The sequence below is a fragment of the Micromys minutus genome (assembly GCF_963924665.1).
Source record: "Micromys minutus genome assembly, chromosome: 14".
Lineage (NCBI taxonomy): Eukaryota > Metazoa > Chordata > Mammalia > Rodentia > Muridae > Micromys > Micromys minutus.
In genome coordinates this window covers 13,728,814-13,752,285 of record NC_137983.1, presented here as the reverse complement: position 1 = coordinate 13,752,285, position 23,472 = coordinate 13,728,814, and the positions used below count along the sequence as shown (strand labels likewise).

Sequence of the window (23,472 nt, the reverse complement as noted above, 5' to 3'; positions counted from 1 at the left end):
TATGGACCACAGCAAACTTCAGTCAAGGAGGTGGCTCTAGGGTTGGGCCAGTTGCTGCACTATTACTGCAGCATTAATGTCAAACTACTTTGTCTTCATGACAACCAAGCAGCAATAATTTTCATGTTACCAAATGATCATGGCCTCAATTCCAATCTCTTTCTACAGACCTTGAGAAACATGTGAAAAGTTTCCATATTAAACATCTCAGATACCTTTCTTTAAAGAAAAAAGATTTTATTTATTTAATGTATATGAGTACACTGTCTCTCTCTTTAGACACACCAGAAGAGGAGACACCAGATCTCATTACGGATGGGAATTGAACGCAGGACCTCTGGAAGAGCAGTCAGTGCTCTTAACCACTGAGCCATCTCTCCAGCCCCTCAGATACCTTTCAATGTAAGAATCCCTTCACTATTAAAATCTGACCAAGGAAACTAGTGACTCCCTACTGTCTGCGTGTTAAGAGATTTCCCTATTAGTTGGGGGGACTATCAAATAATTTTACCTTAACACATCTGAAAGTAAACAAAGCCAGCATATGGAGTTATTATGGCCATATTAACTTAAAGGTGGCTATTCCCGATTAAATAACATACGTCATTAAGAGGCATATTTAAGTTTTGGTCTTTAAAGTGTCAATCCATCAATGTCGGATCATACTATACACTGGTTTTCCAGTGCATTTTTTTTTTTTGAGGGGCTAGAGAGATGGCTCAATGGCCCAAAGTCCACACTGCTCTTGCAGAGGACCTGAGTTCAGTTCCCAGCACCCATGTCAGAAGGCTCACAGTTGCCTGTAACTCCAGCTCAAAGAGGGAGGAGCCCCAACAGCATCTTCTGGTCCTATCAGCCACTGTACTTATGGGCACAAACCCTAAGAAATTAAAATGTCTATTGCTATGATAAACACTGTGACCCAAAGTAATTTAGAAAGGAAAGAATTTATTTCGAATTACAGATTACAGGCCATCCTTGAGAGACATCGGGGCAGGGACACTAGCAGGGCAGGGACTTGAGGCAGAAACCATGGTTCTCTCCAGGCTCAACTTCAGCTATTTTCTTATAAAGCTCAGGCCCATCAGCCCAGGATTGGCAACATCCACTGGGTCCTCCTGCATCAGCTACTGATTAACCTAGAGAACACCCAAAAGTCACACTCAGAGCCAACTTGATCAAGGCAATCCCTTAATTGAGACTTCCTCAAATCCCTCTGGGCTGTGTCAAGTTGGCAGTTGGAAGCTAACTTACTAGAAGGATCTACGGTCCTAGAGAGAAGAATATGTTTGTGGGTTACATTCAGGTATTGTGGGCACCAGGGGAAAGGCCAAATTCAATGCCTCTATTGTCCATTTACATTTACAAGATCCTGGAGAAATGAGATGTCACTCAAGCATTTACAGACACAGGAAGGAATTAGACTCAGAGAAGAGTTCTAGGAGTGAATTAAGAAAGAATTAAATTTACAAGCATGGTAGTTGTCCCAAAAGCCTCGGGAAGAAGAGGAGGAAGGAAAACAGCAGACAGTATTAGAGCCGTGACAGACGTTCGGGGCACTTCACCAGGCCCAACCCTCAACATTCATTCGAAATCCCAAGGACAGATTTTGTACTCTTGTCTTGAAATTGAAGGGAATAAATGACCGAAGACATACTTCATGTGCATGGCACACCATCCTATGAACATCCACCCAACACTGGAAATTTACACCAGCCACTTATACACTGAGCTCAAGTGGAACTTCAGCTAAAGAAACCCAAGCTGACAGCTCAGGTTTACAAGTCCTTTCACCGGTTTCTTAAATAGCAATAAAGATTACAGAGGGCATTTCCAAAATTCAGACTTGAATGCTCCGTGAGCTGAAAACCACGCTAAACTAACAGACTCCCTAGAGGACAAATATTCTTCAAAGTCTCACAGCAAACTTCTCAAAACAAGGCATTGGATTCAAGACAGCTAACAGTTTTGTTATCAACAAACACCATCACTCCCTTTTTTTCTAACCATAATAAATTCCTCAGTGCACATTCAAACCCACAGAGTATTTCTATGAATGGGGAGATCACTGGCAAAAAAAAAAAAAAAAATCCCAACAGCTTTCCAAACATTTTCTAAAAGTTGAAATGTGGTTATATACAAGCCCCCAGGCAATGGGACACACTTTCCAAGTTGATAAGGAAAGTGTCTATTTAAAGTTAAATTGTCCCTTTAAACCACCAAGACATGTTCAAAACATGCCTCCTGTAAGTGCTGTATATTAACATGTTACATTAAACCTGGCAGTAAGAACCCCAATTAGTTTACACCATTAATCTCCTTAATGCTCTATTATCTCTTAGTGCTTTTAACTTTCTCTACCGTAAGCAAGCACAGCAAAATAAATAATAGTTATGGAGCAATTAGTTGAGCCATTAAAGAAATATTTAATTGGTTCCTAGACTATCAAGAAGACTTTCAATCTGTTTGCAAACAGACAAGGAGAAAACTAAAGTCCAGTTGCTTTACAAAATGTGTATGGAAAAATGAGAGAAAAAGGATAATAAATTACTAGAACTGTCAGACACTGAATATACTTAGCTTAACCAGACAGCCTACTTTCCTACTGTGTAAGCAACTAAAATACCTCTGTGTTAAATGAAGAATTTATATAAACGTACTAAATGGACATCCTTTAGAAAGGTGGCTAGAAACGTGACTTTACCATACTTGGAAAAACATTGCAGTTTGGGGGTTTGGGCCAAAGCGACTGCACTATTCATCAGCTGTGTTAGCAGAAGAACAGCCTGGGTCATTAAGAACCCCCTTTCTTCTTCTGTGTCTTTCTGGCTTACTCATCCCCACAGAGGGTTACTGCACACCACATATCACAATTCAAGACGCCTTTCTGTGACGAAGAAAGACCATTAGGAAGTCAGATATGGGAACAAGAAATTACAGAAAAACAGATTTTCCTCTGGTAGAGAAGCATGCTCCGTCTTCATTTCCATACCTCAGAAACAACATAAAGAAGAAGCAGACAACCTGGAGGAGAGGGGACGCAGGCATCCAAGCTGCACAGCCACGTTCCACAGCTTTGAGGGTCCTGCTCACAACTCTCCCCTTTTGTCTAACACATGAGGGATCCAGAATTCTGAATTTTCCTTCGGTTAAAACAAGAGCTTATTTCCCTGTGGGATGTATGTTATTCAGAACAGTCTGCACGTGGTACAGGACCCATGCAAGCGAGCTGAATGACATGGCATTTAGTCCACGATCTCAGACAAACGTTACAATGCTGACTGGCAGCAGGTGATGGGAAGGAGAAGGTCTTGAAAGTCTTTTCTGTTTGTCTGTTTCAGTTGACTCCTCGATGTATTTCTTCTGTCTCTCTCAGAAAGTCTTCATGCTTCCTCTAGAGACTGGACTCCCTGGCAAGATTTAGTGGGGCTAGGGGGTCCTCTTTTCCCACAGTTGTAACAGTATGGGATTCTGGCAGTTAAGCAGATGACATGATGCCACACCTCCAGGCCAACAGTGACCCCGAGGGTAGACAATATGACATGCCCACAAAGGCAAAAATAATGCTCACATTTCTGAAACGTGAGCCCCATAAACTCAAAACAACTTAAACCTTTTAGGATAAATGAACACGGTTTATCTAGGAACTGTCAATGTTTGCCACACTCTTGATAATTACTTCTCTTTCTGCATTCCGTTGCTAGATGCTGGTTTCTCTCCTCACTCCACCCTGCACACAAAGCCACCGTCACACGCTTTGTCACCTTGGCCATGCTCTGCATTGGTTGAGCTTCAAGGTTGATTCTCTTCCAGGGGCCTCCCCTTTTCTACTTCCCAGTGGAAAGTTCTATTCTAATCTCACACAAAATAGTGTCAATAGCTTCCCATCCTGCTTGTAGTAAAAAACCAGACAGTGGCTCCCTTGGGGACAGGGTAGTCACCTTTATATCCTAAGGATCTTAACAGTACACCAAAATAAGTTAAGGGGTGGGCACACACATACACAAATCAGCATAATTTTTTTTCAAGACAGGGCTTCTGTGTAGCTTTGGCTGTCCTGAAGCTTATTCTGTCGACCAAGTTGGCCTCAAACTTAGAGTCCCTTCAGAGATCCCCCTGCCTCTGTTGCTAACCCTGAGTACTGGAATTATAGGTGCATGCCACAACCGCCGGGCTAAAAACCTGTTCAGCTCCTGGAAAGAGGAGCTTTTCTCAACAAAGGAGGAAACTCTAGGCTGTGTCCTTAACCACAGAGAGAATGACAGAAGTTACCACTTCCACCACCCAATCCAGCCTCAGGGCTTTGTGGAGCTACAATAGACAGCCATCCACGCAGAATTCTCCCACCTCGGCCTCTCCTTTATTGCCTCAGACCTAGGATGCTTAGAACCACTCTTCTGGTGTTTCTGTGCATCAACATATCACACATAATGTAAAGCTTCCTCTAAAACATTCTTTATTAATGACTTGATAACTTCATGTATTTTGATCATATTCACTCTGTCCTCCAAATCCACCCCCTTACCGAACCATCTTGCCAGCCCCACACTGTGTGTGTGTGTGTGTGTGTGTGTGTGTGTATGTGTGTGTGTGTGTGTAGCTGGCCCCTGGGATCAGCCTGTCTTTGCTTCCTAAGCACTGGATTAGGTGTGGTGCACCTCATCACACCAGCTCCAGCCTCCGTTTTATTTACAAAGGTATTTTGCCTGCATGTATATCTACGGGGGGGGGGGGGGGGAAGAGAGAGAGAGAGAGAGAGAGAGAGAGACAGAGAGAGAGAGTGAGTGTCTGGTAACTATTGAGGCAAGAAGAGGTCATTGGGTACCCTAAAACTGGAGTTTCAGATAGTTGTGAGCTGCCATGAAGGTGCTGGAAATTGAACCCAAAGCTTCTAGAAGAGCAGCCAGTGCTCCTAACCACTGAGCCATCACTCGGGGCTTCAAAACAATTTTAAAAACTGGTGCTGCAAATTAACCTAAGTGACTATATTTTCACTAATGAGATCTGTGTGCCGGTAAAGAAGCAAACATCTTTCTGATTCCCTCCTGTTGAAAAAAAAATGAGAACACCACAGCTATGCTGGTCTGAGTGACAGTGACTCCCAGGGACTCAAACGTTTGGTCCCCAGTTGGTGAAATGGTTTGGGAAAGATTAGGTGGTGTGGCTTTGGAGATGCGTCTCTGGATGAACTTTGAAGCTTCGAACATCTCCCGTCATCCCCAGTGTGCTCCGTGCTTCCGGTTTGTGGATCAGGACGTGAGCACTCAGCGACGTTCCAGCGCCACCCCTGCGTGCCTGCCTGCGGCCATGCTCCCAGGCACTGTGGCGAGATCCCATCCCTATGGAACCGTGAAGCCCGGATAAATCCTTCTGTCTATAAGCTGCTTCATCCCAGCCACAGAAAAGTAACTGAGACAATAGTGAAACACTAGACCATGGGTTGGGTAGAAGTGTAAGAATGTTAGAATAGGAGGGGAAGGGGCCTGATCGTGTGACATTCCAGAGAGCCTCGAAGAGCAGCCATTATCAATCTGGATCTCAGGTAGGAGGGAAAAAAGAAGCTGATGTTTTGGGTTTTGCTGATAGTACCTAGGCCTATATCCTCATTTATACAGACCTCAAGTAGTTACTTATTGTTCCTTACCATCAGCACACTAACCGAGCCGATTGCTAATGGACTTTACAGTCGACCAGCATCTATTTCCACGGGAAAGGCTGGGTTGCTGGTGGAACTAATGCTTCCCATCAGGCAGCGTTCAGACTTCCAGAGGCACGCGTGTACACTGAATGCCAAGCAAACCATAAGAGACAAATGATGTTAATTTTGTACACAAAGGTTCCTCGGAGCGAGGAAGGAGCACATGATGATGGCAGGGAGCTTCCAAAAGAAAAGTTGGTGTTTTCCGAGCAAATGTTATTAGACTAATACTTCATCCGTGCTGACGCAGAAAGTCTTGTTCATGCAATATGCATTGCAGGGCTTTGGTTTTACATGGTTGAAGATGCTTGTTCATGCTTCAGTTGATTTGGGGGCCTGTTATATCCCTGTGCTTTGAAATAGACATCTACCTACTTTTCTAAGAACAGAAATCTAATACAGGTCACACTTAAAACTACTTTACTTTTAACCGAAGTCAAGGAATCAGTCTTTGTTGATTTTTTTTATACAAAGAAGCTCCTGCCTTGGGGATTCTTATGGAAGAATAGGAGGAAGGATTACAGGCCCCGATGGGGACAGAAACTCTGCAGATGACCAACAGAGTCAACTAACATGGACCCTTGGGGCTTTGAGAGTCTGAGTCACCAATCAAAGAACATACACAGGCTGGACCTAGGCCTCCCCACACATATGTAGCAGATGTGCAGCTTGGTCTTCATGTGGGTCCCCAACAACTGGATGGGGGCTACTCCAAAAGATGTTGCCTGTATGTGAGATGTGCTCTTCTAGGTGGTCTGCTTTGTCTGGCTTCAGTGGGAGAGGAAGTCCCTAGCTTTGAAGAGACAAGTGCCAAGGTGGGGGGTTACCTAGGAGAAGGCCCACCCGCTCAGAGAAGGGGAGGGAGGATGGAGAAAGAATTGTGGGAGGGGCACAGTGAGCAGGATGTAAAGTGAATAAGTAAAAAAATTAAATTAAAAACAAAACAAAACAAACAAACAAAAAAAAACAAAAACAAAAGAGCTCCTGAATACAAGCACCAAGTACTTATGATTTGTGGTGGCAAAAGGGCAAGACAGAGGTGGCCCATAAAACGTGATTATCCCAAGAAACCTATTTTAAATCATTAAGTAGAATTTCTCCAACAGTGGTGAAATAGCTTCTGTAAGTGGGGATATACAACTAAACTAAAGCTATCTTCAAATAAACAATAGAGCAAAATCAGTGAGAGCTGTCCGTGTGACACAGCACAGGACACACTGCTGACAGCACAGGAACGTGTTGGAGCTTGACGATTAAGAGCTTCCTCCTCCTGGGAAGCCAAAAGACAGACAGACAGGCAGACAGACAGACAGGCAGGCAGGCAGACAGACAGGCAGGCAGGCAGGCAGGCAGGCAGGCAGACAGACAGACAGATAGGCAGACAGACAGGCAGACAGCCAGACAGGCAGGCAGGCAGGCAGGCAGACAGCCAGACAGGCAGACAGACAGGTAGGCAGACAGGCAGACAGACAGGCAGGCAGGCAGACAGACAGGCAGGCAGGCAGGCAGGCAGACAGATAGGCAGACAGACAGGCAGGCAGGCAGACAGACAGGCAGGCAGGCAGACAGACAGACAGATAGGCAGACAGACAGGCAGGCAGGCAGACAGACAGACAGTACACATACACACAATAAATGAATGACCAAACAAATGAATAAACAGATAAAATAAATAAATAAAAGGTAAGAAAGTCTCTGAGGACTTATGACCAAGGAGAGAGTGATGAAAGCCACTAGCCAGGGTTGAAGTGCCATCTGCTAGGGACTAGTCTGCTAGGACCAGGAGGGCAGCTTACCAAGAGTACCTGTCTGCCCACCAGGAGCACAGGAATATGTCTGGAAACAGGCAATGCTAACAGCATTACAGGTGGACACCGTCAAGGGCCACATGGCGAGCCCTTCTGAATCACACACTATATACAGGGAGAGCCTTAGGAAAGAGGAAGCCCCTGAACGGACTGAGAAGGATGGTACGACTCCAGTTAGATGGTGAATGGCATACATAGGTATAGACACGTAATTCATCAGCCAGTGAGGACAGACTGTCCTGCTCGAGAGTCCATTTGTCCACACATCACCAGGTGACTTGCCAACTAGCTCGGGTATCAGGAAAATACCTTTCCAGGAGACATTAACTTCTTTAATGAAAACAAACTATTCTGCAAAGACTGGATAGGCTGGGTCAGCTGAGCTCGAGGCCCGAAGATCCTTTTTCATAGGACTCTCCACATCTGCTAACACACAATGTGCACTGTGAATCTCATGGGGCAGCATTTTTAAGCCTCACTGGCTCAAGAGCTCCCTTTTAAAGAAGGTAGCACATGCTAACATTCTGACAGATGCTGACTCATAGAAAATGGTTCAGGATGTGTTACTTGGTGGTCCTGAATCCTTCCCAATAAAGTGGAATCTGCTTTGAAATTCCAATCCCATTACTATAAGGCCCAAGGGATGTGGGGCATGCCGTTTCTCCTACCTAAACACGCATCCCTGCAAGGATAAAGTGTGAGAATAAAACATGGAGAATCTAAACATGCCTACAGATGGTATTGTTAAGAAATTAAAGACCAGGCAGTAATGCTTGATGCTGCTCCCTTTTCAAGCACAATTCTCTTGTGCTTTGCTTCACCTCAAACTAATGTGGCACAGTTTTGGTTTGGTTTGTATTTTCTGTGTGTATATCCTAAAGAAAGACTGAATATCAGGACGGACTCATGGGTCTGGAAAAAATCTGGCTCTGATAGAATTCTAAACTGGTAAACAGTAGAGGAGTGAATCAGGAACTTGAAGTGATAAGACACTGTATTTGATTCTGTACTCTTTAAGATACAGTTACTAAGGAAAACCGTGGCAAGTGAACCTATGCTTAGAGAGCTGACGGGGCGGGGGAGGGGAGGCTGGCAGGAGGAGAGAAGCCAATTCAACAGCAATGCTCAGCTTCCAGAATGCCAAGACTTCAAAGTTCAAGCACTACTGTCCTAAATCAGTTTTAAAGGATATTATCAGGAAGACAGTCTACTTAGAAATTTAAATTTGATTTGATTTTCATTGCTGCATATGTGAAGCAGTTTAAAATTATATCCTTGTCAACCCAGGAAAAGCCACAGTTCTTTGACAAAAAGGATCTATGTAAGAAAAAAAAAAATTCACCTCCGACCTTTTCCTGATTCACAGTCAGTGCTGGACTCCATTCTTCACACAACTGTGCGTTCTACAGGATGAAGAGGCCTCTGAAAACCACTGGTGTGTGTGTGTGTGTGTGTGTGTGTGTGTGTGTGTGTTTTAAGTGAGGCATGTGCAAGCAGTACAATGAGTTGGGAATGGGAAGATTACATACAGCAAAACTTTAAAAGGTTCATTATCTTCAATTTTAGAAATGAAATTGCATTCTCTCATTAGCACTGGTTCATGAGCAGAGTTATAAAACTCAGTTGTCTTTAATTAAAAAGAATCAGGGAGAGAGAGAGACAGAGAGACAGAGACAGACAGAGAGACAGAACTGGATATATTCAGAAAAATGTACTTCTCCATGTCCGTGTTTGGCAATTGTCAACAAGCTAGGCGGCTCCAGACTCAGGCACACGGTGCCCGATGGCAGGTCTGGATGCTCTGCCTCATCCACTGCACACCTCCACTACACGCTGGCCCTGGAAAGAACCTTCTCACCGACCCAAAGAAACTGGCCAGCTACTCAAGGGCAGGCCTCATAGTCAGAGACTCAAACCTTCTATCAGAGGAAGGAAACAAAGAACTCCCTAACCAAATGGCAGTTCTTTTCATGAATACTGAGGGACCAACAGGGAAGAAATTTCAATCCATTCGAAAACAAAAACTGCACCGAAATAAATACATATTATCTTTACTGTATCTCAAAAAAGGATTTATGCCTTATCACTATTTATAAAAACTACCTTCGATCTTTCTGTATTTTATCAGGTCTTTTAACCTGCACGAGACATATTTTAAATACAAGTGCCAGTTGTACAAGCTAAAAGTGCGTGTAAATGAGGATTCAAGCCATTTGCTTGATCTTTAGAATGTGATCACTGCCAATATACATATACAAGGTGTGTGTGTGTGTGTTTGCACATATGCATGTGTGTGCACACTCTCACGTGTAGGTGGAGGAGGGAAAGAGAGGGAGAGCCTGTCTCAGTGCACGCATCAAATGGAGTGCACATGGAGGTCAGGACAATGAGATGTCACTCCTTGCCTTCCACCTGGTTTGAGACAGTCTCCTGCTGGCTGGCTCATGCTCTGGAGGGCTTCTACCGATTTGCCATCTCACCCGAAGAGAACGGGGATTAGGAAATGACTTGGGCTGTATCACCCTCGGCTTTCCAGGGATCTGGGGATTCAAACATGGACCCTCATGGCTGAACAGTGCACTCCCAGCCCTATAAGGAAGATTGTGAACATTCACTTTTTGCTTAGCGTAACCAGTTAATGGAATAGAAGTCAAGGATAATATAACCGTCTCTTATGAACCATGATTGTACTACAGTGAATCTATTCATTAGACTCGGGCTGGGATTTTCTGCAGCGGAGTCAGGGGAATAGCTTGCATTGTTTCTGTGCTAGTAATTAATGGAAAACAAAATGAACCTGTGTTTATAGAAATCTCTTCCAATTTTCAAGTATAACACTGGAAAAAAGCAACCCGAGAATAACCACATGGCATATGGATATACAAGCCTGACACTTCATCCTTGGTGAATCAAGGTTTGTGAAAGGCTGTAGTAATTTTTCCTCTGCAGAGTGATGCTGCCCTTCCAAACTGTACTCTGCTTTCATGGACCCTGCATTTATCTTAAGATACAAATGTTACGTGTGCTATGCTTTGAGTTGGAATATTGGCTACAAGAAGAAGAGAAGTTATCAATTCACAAAGAATGTATTTCCTTAAAATACAAATATTTTTAAAAACATCCACTTTTAGAAGAGAGGACTTTAGAAAGCTATTTGCTAAACATGTTTTTTCCCCCACTACCACTATCATTTGTATGGACTGTAGGCAGATGTAATAAATTGCCAGCTACAATAGAAAGGTCTCCCTCCAACCTTCTCAGACAGATACTGGCCTTAGACTTTGCTCTGAGGCCATCATACAAGGAAGCTTAATTAATTACACGACACATCCGAGTGCCCTTGCTCTAGCAATCCAGTGCTTAACTGCTAAGATAAAATTTCAGCTCACCCAAGGCCCAGTCTTGGTGATCTTTTAGTTTAAAAAACCGAAACATCCATCACAGTAGAAAACTCGTGATGTATAGAGTCATTTCCAGTTCGTTACTCTGAAGAGCACTCTGCAGTCATTTTTTTCTACATCATAATTGAGAACATATTTGCCAAAAACCTAATGGACTTTTTATTCATTTTAAATCATCCTAGCAAGAATTAGTGGATGCTGGAACAGGGGGTTTTAAATGACTTCTTTCAAAAGAAAAGATGTAAAAGCTTTCAAACAAGATTGTAGAGAAAACGCGCGCTAAGACTTACACAGCTTACCTTGCTGCATTAGAGATTAAAAGATTAATTCTGAAGGATTAGTCGAATTTTAAGAAGCATAATAATCAAATTATCTAACAAAAGTTGTATGGCAAAATGCTGAGTTTGCCACAGGAAAAGAATTGCAGAGGTAGTTCAGCCATTGCAAATCAGCACAAGAAAGCCTGTCTCCAGGGACTGGGGCTGGGGCTGGGGCTGGGCTGGGCCTGGGGCTGGGGCTGGGGCTGGGGCTGGGCTGGGCCTGGGGCTGGGGCTGGGGCTGGGGCTGGGCTGGGCCTGGGGCTGGGGCTGGGGCTGGGGCTGGGGCTGGGGCTGGGCTGGGGCTGGGCTGGGGCTGGGGCTGGGCTGGGCTAAATTGGTACAGTGATTACCCAGTATGCACAAAGCCAAGCTGGGTTCCATCCCCAGTGCTATATAAACCAGGTGTGATGGCATGTCTGTAAGCTCAGCCCTCAGTTATAGGCCAGAGGACCAGCATTCAAGACCATCGTCAGCGTTCAGACAAGTATGAGATACAGAAGAGCCTGTCTGAAAACGAACAAAAGTCCAAAGCAAGATATATCTCAGACAAGTTTTTAAATGGCCGCACAAAGTGTACCTTTTCTATGTGAACAGTCTTCTGTTAACAAAAATCATGCAGTACAGTATAATATATTCTGGGGTACATCTTTCTAGGAGAAAGGAATATCCACTCACAGATGCCGTTTTTCATGGCAGCGGTAAAGAAACACAACTTAACTGACTTAACCTCACCAGGTTGTAAAATGTTGGCGTAACCCATTACAAACTACAAACCTAAAAGAACTAGGATGCATTTGGGGTTCTCTCTTGTCAGGTCCTGTGCCTGAACATTCTCACAGGCAGCTGCAAATGCACACAGCTGACTGAGCCACTTCAGAGGTCAATGGCTGTACTGTTTGCCAGACACTAGATCCCAATATACACGTACATGAGGGGCTGGAGAGATGACTCACCAATTAAGAGCACTCACTGCTTTTTCACAAGGACTGAAATTTAATTCTAACTACCCAGTCTGGATGGTTCACAACTGCCCATAGCTCTAGCTTCAGGGATCTGATGTTCTCTTAGGTCTACTAGGGCGCTCACATATACCTGTGTCTGTGCATGCGCAGTATGACTCACACATATATCAACAGGAAAACGTTCTTGAAATGTATGTGGAATATGTACCTCAAACTCAATAGGATTTTCTAAAATGTAGAATGTAACAATAAATAATGTTGGGCCAAGATTTTTCAGGACTCCAAGCACAGGTCTTAGGACTATTTTTATAACATGTAACTGCGTCTTACTAGTCTGTGCTTTAAAAAAAAAGTTACTTACTTAGCCTTTTAAACTAATATATCAGGATTGAAATGCTCAGCTAAGTATAAAGATACCGCATTGGTAGCGGCACCCGAGGGAGGACAGGCTAATTTTAGCTCACAATTCCAGGGCACAGTCCCTGATAGTAGAGAGATCCAGGCAACAGGAACTTAAAACAGTGAGGCTCATCATAGCCTGTCAGGAGCAGAGCAAATGAATGGATGAATGCCAACTGCATAGCTGGTTCTCTCCGCTCTCACACAAACCAGGAAACAAACCCCAGGGATGAGGTGGCCCACTTTAAGGCTGGGTCCTTCCCATATCAATTAAGACCAGTGTTTCTCAACCTTTCTAATGCTGTGATTCTTAAATACAGTTCCTAATACTGTAGTGACTCCCAACCATATATCTCATTGCTACTTCCTCACTAATTTTGTTAGTGTTATAAATCATAATACAAATAAATATCTGATATATGGGATATCTGATATGGGATCCCTGTGGGAATCGAGACCTACAGGTTAAGAATTGCTGATTGAGACACCTAAGTTAATACCTGGCAGACAAACCCATATGTCAATCTAATCCAGTTGACAAAACCATCACAGTTTCCCTGTGAACAACTGCTTAATACCAAGCTCTCACGTAAGGCACAGACACAGAGTGTAAGCATGTAAACACTACAGCATACTATAAACCATTTCATAAAAGCAACACAATTGGGGGTCTAGAGAGATTGCTCAGTAGCCACCTGCAACTCCAGTTCCAGAGGATCTGCTGCCTTCTTCTGGCTTCTAGGGTACTAGGTACACACACATGCACAGAAATACATTCCTGCACACACACACACACACACACACACACACACACACACACAAAACCTTAAAAAATTTACAGATGCTAAAATTAAAACTAAGCCAAAAAATTATTAAGTATGTAAGCTTGCTATTGAAAAGAGTACCATACCTCTTGAGGCTAAATGTATCCTGAGACCCAAAGAATCAATAAAAATTAAAAGGTGAAAAAAATGATTAGAGCATCATCTATTCTCTTGCAGAAAGGTTCCCGGTAGTGTATAATTTAATTTTAATTCACCAGTTAAAAAAAAAATCTCGGTAATAACAAATTCCAATTGCTTTGCTTAGGAGCCTATTAGCAGACTAGTTGGTATTGATATAGTACTGCAGTTAATTGTGCCTTCTAGATTTGAGAAGCAGGGCTACTCTGCAGCAATCCCATAAACCTAATTAGATAATGCAGAGTTAATTTTTTTCCCTCCAGTCTCAGTATGCTGGTTCTCGTATTCAGTGAACTGAAGCAGGTTTCCCTGGTGGCATGTCAAATGCTTCTCCGGGTGATGCTCCGAAGCACTTCGAAGGCTGGGGAGCTCGAGGGGAATGTATAATGGGGCAGGAAGAAGAACGTTTCTCAGTTTGAAAAATCAGGATGCTTAGCAAATGAAGTAACTGCAAGTTAGTTCGTCATTCTTCTAGAGGACTTAGAAAGCCCTGGGTAGCTGCTGTTCAAGCTGTCTGCTGCTGTCAAAGCTCACAGGTCTAAATTAGAATAACGGTAAATCTCGCCTTGAAAACCGGAATGCTACGCTATAATTCCTCTCACCCCCCCAAACCAGACGGCTGAAATCTGCCCAATTTTCCTATCCTGCTTCCCGCCTTCACATGTACATCAGCTGAACGGCCGTATGAGACACGAACAATTGGTCTGATAGTTTTGGCATCAAATTTCTCTTCTAACTTAGAAATTAAAGTGACTTTTTAGGCAACTTTATAAGTCATAGGGGTTCTGAGTGAAAAGCACAAAAAGTCTAATGTATTGTCATAATATTTAGTCTATGAATCACCACATTGTCACAACTATAAACTGTACATAAACTTAGAATATGCATGCAGGGCTATCCCCATACTATAGTATGCAGGGGGAGATAGACATCTTATTGGATACAACCATTGTGTTCCTCTAAGACTGTAAGTAAAAGCTTTCTAATAATACTCCAGCTCCTCTATGTATTTCCCAGAATGAACTTCTTACCACTTCAGCTTCTTCATGTGAGCCAGTTTTCAAGTCTCACTATTTACTGAGATTTGCTGAAGATGTTACACAGCCCCTCTCTCTCTCTTGGCAGAACCACTACAGGATGCTTAAGTGGGAAGGCAGCGTCTCCACGGCCACTGCCATGTTTTCCTGACCCAGCCTGTGTCAATACTGAGGCTTGTGAGTCTGCGGATGGCCCTTGAGTTATCTTTTCCGCGCTTCCATAAGAGCACTCCGTGGCTGTGGTCTTAAAGTCACCAGCACCCTCTTTCCATCACATCAGGCACTCGTCCTCCCCTCGAGCAGTTCCACTCCTGTAATGTCACCTTGTTTTCAGTCTCTGTCCCCCTCTCCTAGGTGAGCCTCATCCTAACCTGAAGACAATAATCTCCTACAGGCATTTAGCCTGCTCTAATCATACTTATGGTTCCATCTCTCAAGGCTCATTTCTGTAGGGTCTCCAGGACTGGCCATGGTCTTTCATGTTTTTACACACTTCATTCCGGCCCTTGTCAGTATAGCCAACTCGTCCCCTTTTAAAACAAGCACTGTGCTGACACCCAGCTCCAGTTCATCTAGAAGCTGTTTGTCTGAGATCCCACACGCCCTACTGGGGTCGACTAATATAGGTCTTATCTCAGCCGCTGCAGCTGCTTACATCTGGCAGGCAAATCTGTGGCAAGGGTGTGTGTGGCGTTCTATTTATATAAAACCCACAGCTAGTAACTGAAATAGTCATCTGTTTATCCTGCAACCCAGGACACTTGAAAGGGAAAGGGGAATGATGTCAGAAGGACAAAGAATAGGAACGATCACTTTAATAACAGAGCACTGGACCTGACCCACACTGCAGGCAAGTACTCTGACAACATCTGAGTCCATCAAGTTCTATCCTACACAGGGAGACACTCCAGCCGCACCGACTTCTCTAGTTCTCAAAACCCTCCAGCATCACTTCCAACTGGAGGATTCCGCACTTCCCGTCCCCTCTACCTGGAACACACTTGCTTCAGATTCACAAGGCAGGCTTAAAGTCACTCCTCAGGCTCCAGCTCCCTCTTCTTCCCGAACATCCATCCATCCCAAGGTATCCCCTCTGCGTTCCTTCACACGACCCGGCACCGCACTGCGTCTGTCTGAAACTGTCCTGCTCTCTTTTGCAGACCGCCCTTTCTACACACCATCTGAGCGTGTTAAAATCAAAGGTGAAGGATTAAGTACTTATGTTTGGAGGTACAGGGTCCCCACAGGTTCCCTCGTATCAAGGGCTTGGCTAACGACAGAGCAAATGAGCAACTGGGGAGGCTGGATGAACCTGAGGGTCAAACACACAATGTGATGACAGTAACTGGGGAGAGAAGAGGTAGGATGTAGGACCTAGGGAAGCAGGGGAGTGGGTCACGCCCTCAGGACCAGCCTGACCCTATACTGCCATCCACCCTCTGCTTCCTTGACGGCAGTGTGGCAGTGTGAGCTAGTCTCCTCCATGTGTGTTCCCTCCCAGGACACTGCAAGCACTGACACTGTGGACCAAAACCCACCCCTCTTCCTTGTTTAGCTTAGGTATTCTGTCAGTGGTGAAAAGACAGAGATCCTGACTCTCAAGGCTGAACTCTTGGGAGTAGACGCTACTGCTTGCTAAGTCGTGTCTGAATAAAGGGTTCCCTGCAGCAGCTTGGTCTGCATGAGCTGGGTTAGATCACACTGGCATTCAAAGGTTGTCACAATTAACACAGCAGAGAGAATATCCATGCCTGGTCCATAGGACGAATCCAACGCATGTTAGCCACAGTTGTTTCGGCTTCTGTATATACCGCAGCCAATGCCCCGGGCAATAGAAAGCATTTAGTAGATGTTTAGTAAATATTTGAAATATTCATAGAGTAAAAGTTGATATGTAAATGTCACCATCTCTTCAATCTCACTTCCAAGGCCTTTAAAAGGCCTTGTTAAATGTTAAATCAATAAAACCCCGCCCAGTTCCATAGCCCTTCATTCAGTTCCCTGCAAAGTGTGGTCAGAGCTCTCTTCCATTCATAGTCCACCACTCCTCGACAGCGAAAGATTACACACTTTTCTTACTGTACTCCTTTAGTCTAGAACGTTCTTTCTACCTGACCTAGTCCCTGACATTCTGCAGCTGTCGAAACGCCATTCGTTTTGTTTTCCCTCTCCACTTTCACCTGACCTAGTACAGCTCCTGAAAGCTCTCCCTTTTGTGGCTGCTCTTCTCTCTCAGTAAAGGCCTGACATCCTTGACATTTCTACAGCTCCGTAGTACAGCCCAGGGGTGCACATAAAGGACCCAATTCAATACATTATTTTGAACAAATGGAAGTCACGAGGTAAGGAGATGTTAAAAGGCCTAGATGCTCCCCCATGTGTGTGTGTGTGTGTGTGTGTGTGTGTGTGTGTGTGTGTGTGTGTGTGTGTATGCATGCGTTTCTCTTACATATGCACACAAGCACAATTTATTCCTATGTAACCATCAGGACCAGCCTTTAACAGGTCCTGACTCTGGCACAGCTTACTACCGTCTCTGTTACAGACCATCTCCAACTCCTACAGCAATGGGTAAGGTTTAACAAACGCTCAGTTGTAGGAAACGACTGCAGGATGGGTGTCATGTTTATTATATTGTAGCAAGAGATGAGGGGTATGGACAGAGAGGTATTAAACCTGACATATGGGAAAAACCAGTTGGCAGAGAAAAACTGGAAGCTCTTCCCCACCTGAGCTACAGGGCAACAGGCAGCCTCTGGGAGGAAAGCCCATAACACACAGGCTTAGGAGAAGGTGTGTGCCGTGCAGAGAAGGCAACCGGCAGAACTTCTGAGCTGACCCAGCCCCTCAGCCCATCCCAGTCTCCAGGATTGGCTCTTCTTTGTCTTCCCAATAAACTTCCCATTTCTATCCTTGCTCATGTGTCCCTGACTCAATTCACAGTCCCAGAATATAATACATGGACATCTCAGTGGATGCCCTTCATACTCCTATCCCCACTTATTACAAAAGCAATGGCTCCAGATTCCTCCTAAAATTATCTGTCAACATTAGCAGGCATTCCACTTTTTTACTTTTCCCCTTTGTAATATATATATATTTAATATATGTAATATATATTTAATATATATTAATGTTATATATTATATATACATATATTTAATATATGTAATATATATTTAATATATATTAATATTATATATTATATATACATATATTTAATATATGTAATATATATTTAATATATATTAATATTATGTATTATATATACATATATTTAATATATATTAATATAGTATATACACACATATGTATATATGGCTTTTGTCAAGTGCACACTAGAAACCGAGATTCTTTATTTTGCTACTTTTGTCAGATTACACATTCACTCTCCGGGTGTAAGAATTAGCATTCAAAATATGAGCAAAGACAGTTATCTACCCTGAAGCTGAATGATCATATTTCCCCGCACTCAGCTAGTCACATTCTGCTGACCAACTGATTACTGTCCTGTATGGCTAACTACTAAGTTAGAATTTGCAAACAGTTATTCACTAGAGGCACCAACTGACAATTTGCTTTCCATTGCCGATGCACTCCTTTCTGTTTCTCCAGGTCACCACAGCCCCCAACATGCTGCCGTGTATACAGAGATACACCCCTACCCCACTCTTATCTCCCATTCCACATGGCTGGCCTCCCAGACCAAGAAGGGATCCAAATCCAACCGCTGTCCAACTGTTCTCATTCCTTCTTTACTGAAAAGTACGCACCCCACAAACAGCAATGTGTAAGCCTTCCCCAGCAGCTGTTACACAAAACCAGTTCGTGCTGCTTCGTTTTTTTGTTTGTCGACTTGAACCTCAACTGAGAAAAATGCCTCCATCAGGCTGACCTGCAGGAAAGTTTATGGGGTGTTTTCTAGATTACTGATTAGCGTGGCGTGGGAGTGCCAGTCCGCTGTGAGCAGGGGGGCTCCTCATCCTAGGAGGCATAAGTAAGTCAGCCGACTACAGTGAGCCCTAGAGCAAGCCGGTACAGAGTCTTTCTCTAGCATTCTACTTCAGGTCCTATCTCCAGGGTCTTGCTTTGACTTCCTTCAAGAATGGACTACATAAAGTGTATCAAGCGTAAGCTGAAACACAACGGGAAACAAAGTAGGACACAGTTCCTTGAGATGCCCTCCTGTTGTCTGCTTATACAGCTACTGGATTAATGAACAGCTTTGTTGCTTTAGTTCCTTTTTTTGCCAGATTAAGAGAACATGGGCTTGTACTTGCTATCCTATGAGCAGCCTCTATAAAGCCCGACTAAGTGGGAGAGGAAGGAACATCTGAAAGCAGGGTGCTACCCCGCCTGACTAAGACCACTCAGTAGAGAACTGTCCCACAGAACCAACGCATACAGCAATTTGGGGGGAGGGGTCTTAGTCAGGGTTTCTATTCCTGTACAAATATGATAACCAAGAAGTTGGGGAGGAAGGAGGAAAGGGTTTATTCAGCTTACACTTCCATATCGCTGTTCATCACCAAAGGAAGTCAGGACTGGAACTCAAGCAGGTCAGGAAGCAGGAGCTGATGCAAAGGCCATGGAGGGATGTCACTTACTGGCTTACTTCCCCTGGCTTGCTCAGCCTGCTTTATTATAGAATCCAGGTCTACCAGCCCAGAGATGGCACCACCCACATCATCTTAAAATCATCTGACCAGTGCCATGTGTGACCCAAATTACTCCTATGGGACTCCTGTCATCTGCTCTACAAACCAACGTATGCATACTTCCTTGCAGGGATCTTTCTGAAGCATGTCTTTCATGCTTATAGCCTTCAGTGGCTTCCTACACTTAAGATGTAAACTCTTAGCGTGGTCTACAAGACCTAGCCTGTTCTACTTAGTAGCACTCTGTGGTGGTTTGAATATGCTTGGTCCAAGGAGCAGCACTATTCAGGTATGGCCTTGTTGGAGGAAGGGTGTCATTATGGGTGCAGGCTTTAAGACCCTCATCCTAGCCACCTGGAAGTCAGTCTTTTCCTAGAGACCTTTAGATGATCCTCCTGCATCAGTCTGCCTACATGCTGCCATGCTCCCACCTTGGTAACAGACTAAACCTCTGAACCTGTAAGCCGGCCCCAATTAAATGTTGTCTTGGTCATGGTGTCTCTTCACAGCAGTAAAACCCTATGACACTCTCTGTTTCCATATATTGACCTTTCTCACCTTATTCTTGCTACTTCAGGTCTCAGAACCTTTGCACCTGCTGCTTCTTTCAGGACTTCCCCATCCCACACCCAGTTCAACAACTACTCTTGTTCAAACCTTTAGATTTCAGCTCAAAAGTCAGCTATTCAAATGAGACTTGCATACTCAAACCTCTCCATTTTCTTACCTCCTGAGGTTTTTCCTTCAGAACACAAGTGTAGTCATGTGTTTCTTTCATAGCACAATTTTATTTGTATATTTGTGAAGGCTTGATAACATGTATTTTTCTCACCAGGTTGCAAGACACATGAAACCAAAGCAAGAAGTATTTCCTTAAATAGCACCATACCTAGTGTGCAGCAGCCATTCACAAATCAGCAAAGCTGATCATATAATAGAGTTGTGGACATAGGTCCATTGACAACATGCTTGCTAAACATGTAAAAGATTCCCTGGCACACCACACATCCAGCATAATGACCCATGACTGTAATCCCTGCACTCACGAGGTAGAGGGAGAAGGATCAGAAGTTCAAGGTCATCTTCAGCTACACACAGAGTTCAAGGCCAGCCTGAGCTACAAGAAATCCTTTCTCAAAACAAAAACAAAGTCAGATTGAAATGGTAAGGTCATTTAAAATACCAGTCACCTCAGAGAAATACCAAGAGGCTCAGAAGAGGGAATTTTGACTTCACCTCACTGCTGTACAAAATTAGAGCAAAGACATCTTCCAACTACTGTTTAGTTCCAGTAATAACAACAGTTCAAGACAGAAGTGGCCCTGGCTGGACAGAGCCACAGGCTTATCTGGTGGAAGAAGAGGCAGAACTTTCATCTGGTACAGTAGATTGTTCTGGTCTAGCTCGGGTCTTCTGGGGGATCAAAAGGAGACCACATACATACAGACCCACATCCAGGAAAGAGAAGCAGGTTGTCATAAAAGATCTGCAGCCACATCGGAGAAGCACCACAAGGTAGAGGGAAAAACCCAGAACTCGGGGCCTCAGCATCTGAATCTTCCCTAACACACACACACACACACACACACACACACACACACACACACACACACACACACTGGGTGAGGTTCCCTTTTATCAGAGGGAAGAAATAGTATGATGAACACTTGTGACATCTGACACCTTAAATTGCTTCAGTTTACTCTTTGCTCATAAGTTATTAATGTCTCCTGATACCTAAGTATTCTCTTTAAAACTGTGCTGGTAAATCTTGAAAAAATCTTTGTCTATCTTGGGCAAATTAAAGAAACGACAAGTTATACCAAACTTATGAAATAAATTGGACAAAAATATTAAGCTATGCTCACTTCATAGACATCAAGGTGGTCACTATAGCTCATTATATGTCAATACTAATAAACTACCTAGAAAGATGCTATGTTGCACCCCCACTTCTTTTTCCAGGTTTTTCAAGACTAGAGTCTCATAAAGCCCTAACTGTCCCTGAACTTAAACATGACCCTCTTCAACTTCCCAAATGCTGGGATTACAGGTAGGCTCCACTTTGCTGGGTCCAATCCTGGCTTCAAAAGGATCAGAACTACAGGACATTTTAAACATAACCAGTTTTGGCAGGTTTTCAATTTCCTTCTCAGAAAAATGGGGCTTAGGATTTCCAGCATCATATAATGCTTTTATATAAAAGAGCATTTGGTGACTTGGGAAAACGAATTTCAATATTTATCTCATCAAATCAGTTTGAGAGCAAAAATATTTCAAAAATTCACCCCAAACACAGTGAAAAGGAAAAATTGTTTCATCAATTTAGACGACTTGGGTGGGACTCCACTTCCGTAAAGCCAGCCTTAACTACTGCAATTTACAGATTAAGTTGGGTCATAACCAACAAATGATAAATGGGAACCTCCTCTAGAAGCCTTACTCTTGGAAGGTCTCACAAGCTTTCCCCCTCAACTTCCTGACGCTAACTTTCTAAAAGTAAAGTTAATAAAGTAGATCATGGAGATGCAACGCTGATTTTTTATTTGCAAAAGGCACTTTCTTAAGAGAGTCCTCCCACGGCTGCTCAGTTCTGGGTCCGGAACTCCTAGTGCCTTCTGAGTCTAACCTGGACTCGAGCCCGCGGGTTTGGGAGGCTCGGAGGATGGGGAACTCGAGGGAGGTGTAACGGTTTACCGTGCTGGGGGTGGGGGCTGGGGGTCAAGCTGGGGAAACGGGAGCGGAGCAGTTCGCGCCGCCAACTGCCGGGTGACTGTAGCGCAGAGGCCGGATCCCGGTAACTAAAGTTCGGAGCAGCCTGACTAAACCCCCAAAGCCAGGCACTGTCAGGGCTACCGCCGGCGCCCAGGGCGGCAGACGGATGCGTCCCAGCGGAGCGCGCCTCTCGGCGTCAGGCTGATGGAGCAGGCAGCGGGGGGCGGCCAGGAGCTGGCACAAGTTAGGTCCTCGGCCGGAGCAGCCCGGCTAGGGTCGGGAGGAGGGCAGCACGCTCCGGATCGGCAGGACGAGGGAGAGCAAGCGGAGGGCCGGGGGGATCCCCGGCTCCCGGCTGCGGGGACGCCGATCCGGGTGGGGACGCGTATCTCCCCCTGTCCGGGAATCGAAGGGACAGGGGGTGCGGGGCGAGGCCTCGCTCCACGTCGCACCCGGCAACCGGCCACGGGAGTTACGGGGAGGCGGCGCCGTGGGCTGGAGCCCGAGGCGGGCGGGCTGGGGGCGCCCCCGCGGCGAGCACCCGGACTGGGCGGGGACCTCAGGAGAGGCTGGACCGCGGGGCCTGCTCCACCGGACCGCGGCGGCGGCGCCGGCATCTCGCCTCCTTCAGGCCTGCACGCGCCACAGGCCGCAGCTCGGACCAAGCCCGCGCCCGCCCGCCGCTAGCGCGGGGGTCACAGCCCCGAGTCGGACACCGAGCGGCCCCGGCTCCGGGGGGAGCCGACTCTGTCCCGCGATCCCGCCCCGGCAGTCCCGGCGTTACTGTCCGCTTTAGCCGCGCCGCCGCCGCAACGGCAGCAGCAGCGGCAGCGCGGGTGACGGCGCTGAAGCCGGGGCGGGGACGCGCGGGAGGAAGGGGCGGCCAGGGGGCGGGCCGGCAGCGACCGAGGGGTACCCGCGCCGTAGGGCTAGGCGCCCCCGATCGGCCGGCGCCGGGCCAGCGCCACCTGCGGAGCTGCGGCGCCCACGCGGCCACGACCCCGCCGCCCCTCGCTCCCGCCACTCACACACACACACACACACACACACACACACACACACAAACACGCTCGCGCGCGCGCGCACAAACAAAACAAGTTGCAGGTCGCCGCTGCCGGAGGGGGCCAGGCGGGTCACTCACCCTCATCCTGCTCAGTGGGCTCGGGTCGTCGGGCCGCGAGGACAGGGAAGACCAGAGGACCACGAGCCCCAGGAAGCTCCCCACCACCAGCAAACTGCGTAAGATGAACCCGATCTTCAGCCTCATCTTCCTCCGGCGGCGAGAGACACACAGCCCGGCGCAGCCGCCGCCACCGCTCTCCCCTCCCTCCTTTCCCCCTCCCCCGGCCCTCCTCCTCCTCCTCCTTCTCTCCCCCTCCCGGATCACTACGCCCGCCGCCCTCCCCACGGCCTGCCCTCTCCAGCTCCAGATCCGGAACTCCCCTCGGCTTTACCTTCCCCCGGCTTGCCCCTCCGCCCCCTCCCCGCGCCTGCCTCTGCGCTGCGCTGCCG

At 45.7% G+C, this 23,472-nt stretch overlaps 1 protein-coding gene across 4 annotated transcripts in view; it reads right to left on the bottom strand.

Annotated features, from left to right (window-relative positions):
* GALNT7 (polypeptide N-acetylgalactosaminyltransferase 7) overlaps positions 1-23,227 on the bottom strand; it is a gene marked incomplete at its 5' end in the record, with an annotated part of 116,455 nt that extends 93,228 nt beyond the window's left edge. For all 4 annotated transcript variants that reach the window (XM_080929029.1, XM_080929028.1, XM_080929030.1 and 1 more), the window contains one exon: positions 23,102-23,227. In XM_080929029.1, the coding sequence (XP_080785155.1) occupies positions 23,102-23,227 (126 nt within the window). The remainder of the gene's footprint in view (positions 1-23,101) is intronic.
* Between the last annotated feature and the right edge of the window lie 245 nt (positions 23,228-23,472).